The 12,070-nt window shown below is 44.1% G+C and overlaps 1 protein-coding gene across 2 annotated transcripts in view; it reads left to right on the forward strand.

Moving 5' to 3' along the window:
• The window catches only part of MYO5B (myosin VB), a 348,888-nt gene that overhangs the window by 156,531 nt on the left and 180,287 nt on the right, over positions 1-12,070 (forward strand). For both annotated transcript variants that reach the window (XM_047696392.1, XM_047696393.1), the window contains exons 3-4: positions 5,300-5,471; positions 8,867-9,011. In XM_047696392.1, coding sequence (XP_047552348.1) covers positions 5,300-5,471; positions 8,867-9,011 — 317 coding nt within the window. The remainder of the gene's footprint in view (positions 1-5,299; positions 5,472-8,866; positions 9,012-12,070) is intronic.

Below are 12,070 nucleotides of genomic sequence, written 5' to 3' on the forward strand. Positions count from 1 at the left end.
TTTTTTTTTTTTAAAGATTTTATTTATTTATTTGACAGAGAGAGAGATCACAGTAGACAGAGGCAGGCAGAGAGAGAGAGAGAGAGGGAAGCAGGCTCCCTGCTGAGCAGAGAGCCCGATGCGGGACTCGATCCCAGGACCCTGGGATCATGACCTGAGCCGAAGGCAGTGGCTTAACCCACTGAGCCACCCAGGCGCCCCAGCCAATGGAAATATTTTTATTATAAAATACGCGTAACCTAGAAATGACCGTCTTCACCATTTCCCGAGGTGTGCCGCCAAGGGCATTAAGGGCACTCACACTGCTGTGCGATCACTGCCAGCATCCATCTCTGGAGGGATCTGTGTCCTGTTACTGTTGCCCCTTTCCTCTGCTGTATTTTCCATCAGTTAGGGCATTTTGCCTGGCTGCTTCTGCTCAGAGATGGTCAAGGCAGTGATTTCTGCTCCCTATTCTCTCCCCACCTCACCAAGCACAGGGACATTGGGCAGTGTCTGGATACGTTTTGGGTTGTCCTAACGAAGGAGGGTGGTCTGCTACTGGCGTCTGGCAGGTAGAGGACAGGGATGTTGCTAAGCACCCCAGAATGCCCAGGGCAGCCAGCAACACCCCCAATCCCCATCCTAAATGTGAACATTGTTGAGGTTGAGTAAACCCTGGATTAAGCCCATAGAGGAAATGGTCTGGATTTTTCTTTGCTCAGACCCACCTAGTCAAAAGCCAAACTAGGATCCCACGATTCTAATAGAATGTCGAAGCTGTGTTTCTGGCTAATTTGGAATCAAAAGATTAACGTGGACTCTGTATTTTTATGCTGCTGTCATTTTGTTTAAAATAACTTTTATGTTTTCCTTTATGGCCATTTTCTTCCCTTAATTACTTGTATCACCATTTATTCATGATTCATTAAAGGCAATTGCACTGTGATATGCCAGGGTCTGGTTATACAGCAGTGAAAACAGCACATCTGTATCCTTGTGGGGGCTTTTGGTTTAACTTGTAATGAATCTAATACGTATGTAAGCATAGGATTTAGAAAATGAAAAGGTCAAGGCCAGGAATCTTTAGAAATCTATTAGCAACTTGGTGAGATACTGGCCTCTACCTCCAGTGTACCTCTTATACTCCTCCTAAATGCACACTCTTTCCGAAACCCGCTTGGGTAGCTACTTCTGAGTTTCTTGCTGACATCTCAAACCAGGAACACGCACCATGGTAGACACCATACCTAAAAGCTCCACCATGGTTCTGAGCCCATTTCGACTTCTCTAGTTGGGTGCCAGAGTACGCTATGTGTAGCCCTTCAGGATCAACACCCACCCCCTGCCAGCTGTTACCCGTATTAGTACTAGCTTCCTTTTCTCTGGATCTCTTAGTTCTGTGGGTAGAGTAGGAGAAAGAGATTGGCTTTATCTACCATATATGCTTCTTCTTAGCCCCCAATCTTTGTGTTGGTAGTTGTCACACAAGGGTATTTCTAGGATTATGTTCTCTTTATGTAGTTCTGTATAACACGGGTATGAGTGGATATGAGAGAGGTCATGAAAAAAATCCAGCGTTCCATTCAGCTAATAATTTTTGAGCACCTACTAAGTATTCTAAAACCATAGACTCATAGAGTATAGAACAATCTAGACCAATGTTCTCCAGAAGAACATTCTGGTACGGTGGACTGTGGTCTGTCTATATTGGCCAGTGTGGTAGTCACTGGCCACAGGTATCCATTGGGCCTTTGAAATGGGACTCGTGTGGGCTGAGAAATTGAAGTTTTGATTGTGTTTAATTTCAGTGAATTTAATTTCAATAGCCACGCATGTTGGCCTATTGGAAAGTGCAAGTATGGACCAATCCCCTAACCACTTCCTCTATATTCTCAAGTTTTGACTAGTCCGAATATGCTAAGTGAGGACCAGTTGGAGATGGCTATCAGTTCCTCATCTTGGGCTGGGGTGGGGGCAGTGTCAAGGGTCATTATGAGTGGGTGACTGACAATTAAATCTTGTCATGAGTGTTAACGTTTGGTTGCCTCTTCACCTCTGATGACCCCACTTACTACATTGTGAAGTCTTTTGTGCCAGGAAGTTTTCATGGTCCCTGATCACATCTTGAGTGCTTAGATTTCAAATAAAACCATGTTAGCCGTGAACGTTCGATACTAACAGCAGTGTTAGAATCAAAATCCTACTTAAAAAAAAACCCTAAGTCTCTCTTTCCTTGCTTCCCGCTGGACGCACTCACAGCCCAGGCGCTGCTCGGTCAGATGCTGAACAAGCACCTCCTCCAACCTTGCTGTGGCTCTGGGCATGTTGACTTTCCAGTCCTCCTGTAACCAGCACCTCTGGCTTGTTTGTGGACCTTATTTTCACAAAACTGCATATGCGTTTCCCTCTGTGCACTTGGGGGAGAGTTTTCGAGGGAGTGTTCCATCTGAGGAAAAAATGAAAAGCCAGCGTTTCTGTCTCAGGGTTTAAAGACTCGGAGCTCAGGTCCCTGCTTTCTGATCTGAACAACGAGGGGTTGAGCTAGGGGAGCCCTGCGGTTCTGCACTTGGCTGTGTCCTGGGCTGTGTACTGGGCCTGGGAGGCGGGCGCAGAGCCACACAGGACATGCAGAGCAGACCTGCCGTTCCAGGGGCGGGGACGTCTCTGCAGGGAGGTCTGCAGACAGACTCAGGGAGAGGGAGGGTGTGGTTAGGGTCCCAGCTAGAGGTGAAGGGTGGCAGGGGAAGCCATCACCTCTAGAACTTAAAATCTCAATGTACTCCATTTTCCCTTGTTGCCCATCTTCTAGAAATTCTGTATCCTGCTAGGGAGTGATAGCTAGTTTATTGCTTTCCTCTATGGAGCAAATTTGATAAAAGACCTTTTCACAAAAAGAAGAGCCTTGACACAGATACACCAACACACACATACCCCCACCCAATAGGAACGTATACAAAGAAAACCTCACTAACACGGCTAACTGTTGCTAATTTGTGGGGATGTTGCTGTATTTCATTCTCTTCATAAATTCAGCAGGATGCTGTGGGTAGCTGCTTGCCTGTAAACACAGGTGTATGTCAGGTTTAACTTTTACGATTTATAGATTGTTGAGATCTTTGCCCGTTTGCGAGATTGTCTCCTGAGGCCAAGAAAGAGTCTATTCATGACAGGGTCTGATGGGCTGTTGCCAGCTGTCCTCTGAAAGGTCAGTCCATCTGAACCTGGGCACAGTACACCTGTGTGGCCACATCCTTTCTACTGAAGGTCTTACCAGTTTCTGTACCTTTGCTTCTGGGGTGGATAATGGTGCTGCTAATCTATTATTTGCGTTTCTTTGATTAATGGCCATTGAATAGTTTTTCATGTGGTCTATAGTTTTTTTGTGGCTTGTATCCCATACATAATTTTCAGTTGGGGTATTTTTTTTTTTTTTTTAAGATTTTATTTGTCAGAGCTAGAAGGAGAGCACAAGCAGGGGGAGAGAGAAGCAGGCTCCCTGCTGAGTAGGGAGCCCTGGATCATGACCTGAGCCAAAGGCAGACACTTAATGGACTGAGCCACCCAGCCATCCCAGGGTATTAGTTTTCTTTTTGACTTCTTAAAACTTTGGTTACTAAGATTAATTCTGTTATGTAATGCAAGATCCTTTGCCCCCTCTCTCATTTTACTCTGCATGTGGTGTGTTTTAAGATGGCTTAAAAATTCCACTGAGAGTCAAAATATAAAAATCTGCAACATACTTATGACTCTTTTATCATTCTTTAAAAGTACTTCCATCTGAAGCTTTTAAAACTTCTGGACTACATTTTCTTTCCCATTTTGGTCTTATTCTTTTGTTTTACCTAAAACTTACTATGTATGAGGGAATGAGACTAGAACACAGGCTCAATTCTTTTTCTCTAAACAGCTTCAAGTTTACCTGCGGCAGTTAGAAGGAAAATTCCTTTTAATGACTTCAGTGTTATGAACAAATTTTCCTTCTGTGCCTGCATTTATTTCTGGATCTGCTATTAGATTTCATCTGTCTGCTGATTTTAGCATGTGATTTTCCTGTACGTGCTGGCTATAATATACCTTAAGATCTGGTTGTGCAAGACTAAAAGTGGGGCAAGAAAGAACATTGATATTTATGTTCTTAGGAAAAAAAAAAAAACCTTATTCCAGTAAATTGAGGCTATGCCCATAGAATTTCCTGAAAGGCTTATATAAGAGTGGTTCTTAAAATATCTATAAACCACCTGTTGCAGAGCTACTTGTAGATTTCTTTTTTTTATTTTAGATTCCTGGGTCCCACTCCAGACTCTGCCTACACATAAGTAGTGTTTGAGAAACTGTTTTTTACAAGCTTTCAGATTTTAAAGAACACCATGAAAAAAAACCTAGATAAAACATGGTAACCCAAGCCAGCAGTCTACTGTTTACACACTAAAGAACATCATCTTTTTATTACATAGAATATTTATATACATGAGTCAGTTATAAGTCTGTCCTGTCAAACATCTTTGGAGTACTCCCATCTACGTGTCACGCTAGGGGTACAAGGATGGCACCTTGCATTTGAGACTCCCTGGTGACACACGTCAAAGTAAAATGATTTTCCTGGAGTAGCTTGCAGTCAGCCTGTCGTGGAACAGATGTACAACTCGAGGGCATTCTTGTAGTGCAGTTTGTTGTAAGGCAATCCCAATAAAAAGTGAATGGGTCAGTTGATGGGGAGAGGAAAGCAAGAGCCTTAAATGAGAGCAAAGAAGGTTGGCTGCGTGGGAGAAGGAGCAGTACTCCTATTAAAACCAGAACGAGGGTGCCTGGGTGGCTCAGTGGGTTAAGCTGCTGCCTTCGGCTCAGGTCATGATCTCAGGGTCCTGGGATGGAGTCCCGCATCGGGCTCTCTGCTCAGCAGGGAGCCTGCTTCCCTCTCTCTCTCTCTCTGCCTGCCTCTCCATCTACTTGTGATCTCTCTGTCAAATAAATAAATAAAATCTTTAAAAAAAAAAAAAAACTCTTAAAACCAGAACGAAACACCCACTAAGGAGGAGCTTGACAAGCCAGTAGAATGTCATTAAATCTCATGGTCTTTCTGAATCTCTACTATCCTTCATTTTCTATCTTGATACATTGGGATTATGTCACCAGCAAGTTTTCAACATCTCTTATGGCAAGATGAACATTCGGTTCAGTTGGCCCTTCTTAGAATGGGTTATTGGTCTCCATCACTCAGGATCACGTGAGCGCAGTGACTCTAGCCGGCAGGACAACGAATGCAGGCTACATGCTTCCTAACCCTGCCTTTTTGTGTCTATTACGTGCATTTCTTTAGATTCGGGAATACCCCATTGATGTCCAAAGCAACCAGCTGCCTTTTCTGAGGAATCCGGATATCCTGGTGGGAGAAAATGACCTCACCGCCCTTAGCTACCTACATGAGCCTGCAGTTTTGCATAATTTAAAGATCCGTTTCCTGGAGTCGAACCATATCTACACTTACTGTGGTAAGTGGTGTGCGTCTGTGGTCTGCATGGGTTTGAAAGGACTTACGATCTTCAGACTATATGTGTTCAGCTCTAATAGTTAGGAATCCTACTAGCATTCTCATAAGTACCTCTCATCCAAGACCCTTGAAGGGTTTGCAATCAGAGAATGTGGCTTAATTAGGCCGCCTTGCATCTCTGTGGGACGATTGGTGTTAATCACAGCTCAACCAGGGAAGAAATGGACCACATGGTGTGGCTTGACTGACTTTGGCATAGTCTGGGGGTCTGTAGGAGAGCAGTAGAGGCATCCCAGGGTCCTAGCTCGGGTGTCTGTGTCCTCACCGGGCACACCCCCGGAAACAGATGCCCAGCAGGCTTCTGTTGTAGCCTAAGATTGTGCTGTCTTTGTCTGACCCTCTCCCTTGCCGTATACAAACACGGTGCATGATGAATATTTGTCGAATTCACAAGCAGAAAACATGACAAATGCTTTAAAACAAAAGTCCTGAAATTCTCATTTTTGTTTTTCTTGAAACTTCTCATTTTCCTGCATTCCATTTTTTTTTTTTTCCTTTTTTGGGGAGTATGAAGCGGTATGGTGAAAACCAGAGGCCTGTCCATGATTGTCTGAGGAGGAAACCTTTTCAGGGTCTGGCTGAGCAGTCAGGCTTAGGTGGCTGCTTTGGGTGTGAGGGGGTCGTCCCTGCTGTTCTTCGAGCCCTGGTCTTCTCTCTTGATCACAAGGGAGGCCTCAGGGCCAGAGTTCTTTGCACTGTGATATTATTCCACTTCGGTTTGGAATTGGTTGGTTGGCTCCTAAGTTCCCGTGAGCTTTTCTGCTAGACTTCAGTGCTTGAGAAGTAGTTTCACAAAAACTTCTTCAACCTGATTGCTGGTGAGAAGCCTATTTGAAAAAGACCATCATTTATCAGAGACTTCAACAAGTTGGGCTTTAAAAAAAAACAAAACAAAAAACCCTCAAACAACAACAACAGCAACAACAAAACCATCAGCTTCACTTTTTCAAGTCCTCCCTTCTAAAATAGGTCCTGGTATTTGTATGTAATTCTCCAAATGTCCCTTGGCCCCTCCAGCGTTGGCTGTTCAGAGTGACCAACATGGCACAGGATACGGAGTCCTCAAGAAGTACTCCTTTCTGCTCTGAAAGTGGCTGAGACATTTTAGGGAAACATGTGACCTTTGGGTATAATACCGAAATACCAAAATGCTACATGAATTAGGCTTTTATACAGCCCTCTAACAAACAGGGCAACATGTTAAGGCTGTTTTTGAGAGACTCCTCCAAGTTATTAGCTTTAGGAGATATAGATCAGTTCTAGGTGTTACTTTTCGGTCCAGGTAGTCTTTTTGGACAAACTTCCATTTGAAGACTTGGTGGGTGTCTTTCTCTCCCTTAGCCTGAAATGTAGTACACCAGATGATTCCAAGTATTCTGGTATGTTTTTTTCCTTTTAAAATAGACTTTTTAAAGCAACTGTGTTTAGGTTCACAATGAAAATGAGTACGAGAGAGATTTCCCATATAATAACCCCTTCCCCCACACATGCTCAGCCTCACCTCCTGTTAACATTCTGTTCAAGAGCGATAACGTTTGTTACAACTGATGAGTCCACACTGACACATTGTTGTCACCCAAAGTCTCATTTCCATTGGGTTCACTCATGGTGGTTGGACATTCTGTGGGTTTGAACAAATGCATGACGACATGTATCCACCATGATGGTACCCTGACAGTAGTTTGACTGCCCTCCGATCCCCTGGGCTCCACCTATGCGTCCCTCCCTTCCCTCAGTCCCTGGCGACCACTGACCTTTCCTGTTGTCGCCATCAAATTGTCTTCTGTGGACTAGCGTAGGGTTGGAATTACGCGACCTTTCCGGATTGGCTTCTTCCACTTAGTAACAGGCGTTTCAGTTTCCTCCATGTCTTCTCATACCTTGATAAGCCCCCTTTTATAACATTAACAGTCCATTATCCGCGTGTGTCACAGTTTGAGTCACTTGTGGAAGGCATTTGTAGTTGCTTCTAAGTTTTTGCCGTTGTCAAAGCCGCCGTGAACATCCACGTGCAGGTGTTAGTGTCATAGAATGTTTTCGCCGTCTTTGGATAAATACCAAGGAGTGTGAAAGCTGAATTCTGCAGTAACAGCATGTTTTGTAAGAAACTGTCGAAGTGGCTGTACCATTTTGTGCTCCCGCAGCGACGAAGTAGAACTTTCATTCCTCCACATCCTCACCAGCATTCGGTGTTGTCTGTGTTGTGGGTTTTGGCCATTTGAATGTGTAGTGGTATCTCCTTAGAGCTGTAATCTGTACTTCCCTGGTGGTAATGTGATGTGCTTATTTGCCATCTGTGGTCTTGGTGAGGTCTCTGTTTAGATCTTTCGCTCATTTTTCTATCAGATGGATCATTTTCTGATCCTTGAGTTTTAAGAGTTCTTTTTATTGGTTTTGGATATTACTCCTTTATCAGATACTTTTTTTTTTGGCAGATGTTTTCCCCATTCTCTTCTCATTTTCTTGACTCGTGTACCTTTTGATACACCAGAGGGGAACACCATGTAGGAGATCTCCCATCTTGGCAATGACCTTTCCATTCTTGCACTTTCCCACATGACTGGAAAAGCTCCCATTTTTTTGTTACCTCTGTCAGTGGTTCTCTTGAGATCCAGATTGTGCTCTTATTGGAAAGAAAACAGCATGGATTTCTTGAAGATGGGATTTCATTTTTCTTTGTGTGTTCTCCAATATTACCTTGCCTTTCCATGAAAGATCGGGGGTGTTCGATGGTTTACTGACTTCATGCAACATGTATTTGAGTCCATCATTGTAACATACTTTCAGGAGATACAAAACTTTTTTTAAAAAAGTGAAAAATAATACATGATATAAAATGATGTGAGCTAATAAAAATCGAACACTCTGTGCTTACTAGGCAAGATGCTGGTCCAAGAGTTCTTTATTAATCATTACCTGCAAGACAAGCTGGTGAAGGTAATTAGGATTCCCAGTTTTATAGTCCAGGAAACTGAGGCACCTAGAGGTGAAGTAATTCACCAGCGTCCCCCAGTTAATACCGGTTGCGACAAGATTTGCTTGTGCAGCACTTCGCGTGCATTTTAGGAGGGCTGTTTGCTGAGCATCTGTGTACATGCACGCACACGTGCTTATTCAACACTCTAGGGTATTTGGGGGCCCGGCTTTCTTTTCTCCAGCGGAGCCTAGCACAGTGCCTGGTGGAGACTCAGACACATCTTGATTTAGTTGAGTGGTTGGTTGTGATTCATTCTCCTCCTCCATGTTTCGTTTTGATGTATATAAACAAGGCCTTTAAAAGGTTTGTGCCGGCTGGCCGGCTTGCTGTCAGCATCTGACTGCATTCTCTGTTTGCAGGGATCGTGCTGGTTGCCATTAATCCTTACGAGCAGCTGCCAATCTATGGTCAAGATGTCATCTATGCCTACAGCGGCCAAAACATGGGGGACATGGACCCACACATCTTTGCTGTGGCAGAAGAAGCCTACAAGCAGATGGCCAGGTAAGAAAGACTTCAGCCCGGCGGTCCTTTCGGGTAATCTGAGAGCAGAAAGGGAAGTGTCTGCCTTCCTTGGCTGCTTTTGCCCAGTAGTCGAGTGGTGATTCTGGGGTTGCGTGAAAGTACTGGGGACAGCTCCAACTCAGGTTCTAGTTCTCTCTGCCTTTCCCCTCGTCATCATTGTCATCCTGTGAACCCGAACCTCTCCTTGAAGAGCAGGAGCTCCTAAGACTTCATTCAATTTTTCTGAGCAATGACAAAAACAAATGCCTTGGGATTTCCTCTGTCCTTGCCTGCCTTTTAGATTTCTTCCCTCCCCTCCTGGGGTAACAGATTCATTTTCTAGCCTCACCATGCGTTTCACAGATCCTGCTCAAGTCTTACTCCCTTTGAAGGAACCAGGACTCCGAGAACTTCCTGAGATACCGAGCATTTGAAATGGGAATTTCAAAACAGGGGTTGTGTATAGTGGGTCTAGAGTTCTCTTTAGAGACTTAAGTCAATCTCCTCTGTTTTGTCTTTTTTTTTTTTTAAGCTCTGCAAGATGGGTACAGGTCTGTTTCATTGGAAAGTGGGCTAGGTGATTCTATTAGGGTTCTGCTGGGAAACAAACCAGTAGCAGGGGAAGAGAGGGAGAATGTGTGTGTTTGGGGAGGGGTCTGTGGGTTATTTTAAGGAATGGTCTCCTGTGATTGTGCAGTCTGCAGGGCAGGCTGGCGGGCTGGAGACCTACGGAGGAGTGAATATTGTATTTCAAGTCTGAGGCCAGTCTGCTGTCATAATTCTCTCTTCGGGGAAGGTAAACTTTTTTTTCTTCTTAGGGTCTTCATCTGATTGGTTGAGGCCCACCCACATTATGAAGGGTCACGGGTTAAAAAAAAAAAAAAGGACAGCCTACCAACTGAAATGCTAATCTCTTTACCAGCACTGTCTTGACTACTGCTTGACCAAATACTGGGGTCCTATGGCCGAGCTAAGCTGACATGTAAAACTAATCATCACACTAATGGTCTTGAACTATTCAGGCATAAAGTGGGGGTAGATAGATTCACCGACTTTTTCGTAGAAATGCATATTCCTATTCATGCTAACATGCTGGATCTTTCCAAGCAAATCTTTCTTGCCATCTCTGGAGAACTCCTTATGGAGCTAGCAAACCTAGGGAAGTCCTTTGTGGGGAGGAGGGCTGCGTTGGCTAATTTAGTGAGAGAAATCCCATTTCAGATGATGTGTGTTTCTGTGGATTTCAGGGTATAATTTTCAGCCCAGTGAAAGTTTCTATGACAGAAGGCTGTTCTGTAGACTTCTCTACTGATTCAGTATTTCCTTGCTGGTTGTAGAACTCAGTGTAGAAAAATTTCTGCTTCCTTATGGATATTTACTGACCATGTTCAACGTGAGCACTGATGGGAGAGATGAGCAATTCAACAAATAGAATGATCCATAACCATTTTATTTCTCTAAAGTGTGGTGGGCACCTGGGGGGGCTAAAATGGTCTCTACCTTTGACAACTCTAATGCCATAAAGAAGACCAAGTACTGTATTAATCTACTTCAGGGCTTGACTAGAAATCACTTAGCTTGATAACTTATTGACACAAGCCTCCTGACAGAAAGCATGGTTCATGGTTGGGGCATGTGGAGAGAAGAATGGGTTTTAATGTGCTTCGGTGTTTTAGTACGCAGACCCACTCAGGTGTTACTATGGGAGGTCAAGAGTATGGCAAAGTGGAGAAAGACCTGGGATTGGGACAAGCTCCCATGCTTTGGGAGAATCACTTGCATTGAGTCTTCAACTATCTTCCTTTCTTTGGAGGATGTCTTCTTTGTGGCTATAAAACAGAAGGTGAGGGGCGCCCGGGTGGCTCAGTCGTTGGAGTGTTTGGCTCGTGGTTTTGGCTCAGATCATGATCTCATGGGCTGTGAGATCAAGCTCCACATTGGGCTCTTTGCTCAGTGGGGAGTCTGCTGGAGATTGTCTCTCTCTGCCCCTCTCCTTACTCAAAAGCACACATGCACACAACACTCTCTCTCTCTCTCTCTGTGTCTCTAAAATCTTAAAACACACACACACATACACACAGGTGAGTGTGGCTTGGTTCTGATGACTTTCTACTATACTAAAAGTTCTAGCAGCTCTTTGACTCGTCTCTTGATGGATATCATTTATCATTGTTTTCCATCCCATTCTCCTCTTACCCAGTTGCACTTAGATGTATCAGAAGTTGCTGGGGTTCTTTTACTGAAGACTTCTTGGGGTGCCCTGATAGCTCTGAGAGTCTCCTAGCCTCCGGAGTTCTTCACACCATAGATCCTCTCGCTTAAATGCCCCCGATCTTCCCTTCCATGCCTGGAGCTGGATGCATGGTTATTCGATACTTGGGTTATTTCATTTGCTTGGGTCCATGTTCACATCCACTAGAGGGAAGGGGATGCAGTTGTACAGGGTGGTGATGATACAGTCTTGCCCTAGGTTTACGAATTTCACAATTAAGGGGTTTGGGTGTTAAAGTTGGACCAGGAATTGCTTCCTTCAGGGTTTTGTTTTAAAGTTTATACTCATTTTACTCACTGAGTCCTAGGTTGTAGCCAAATAATTTTGCTGACATTCTTATGCAATTTTTGCTCATGAACGCGCCTTAGAAGCGTAAGTCCAGCATGTGTGGCCATGGGAGAGAGCTATTTTTGAATGTTCTGGTGTCAGCAGCTTAGGGTTTCTTACTGATTCGAGAGACACATTGGAAGCCCCAACAGAATCTTTGTTGTGCAGAAAAGTTTTTGCTGTATTTCCAGTATGGATCTTCTCTGTCAATTCCAGATGCTAGACCACATTCATTAAACAATACTTCCCTGACTGGGTTGAGTTCCTCCTTGATTCATCAGTAGCTGTTGAAATAATGATGTGATTCAAGTAGCCACAGCCTAGCACAGTGCGCTTTGCATCTGATCTCTGGAACAGCTGGGCGAAATAATCAGTGTAAGAAACCAAAGTTAATGACTTGCGGTATTGGGAGACTGTGACTCTGTTGGCCTTGGATTCAGCAGTTGTATCTCTTGATTCA

Source organism: Lutra lutra, chromosome 12, assembly GCF_902655055.1.
Source record: "Lutra lutra chromosome 12, mLutLut1.2, whole genome shotgun sequence".
NCBI lineage: Eukaryota > Metazoa > Chordata > Mammalia > Carnivora > Mustelidae > Lutra > Lutra lutra.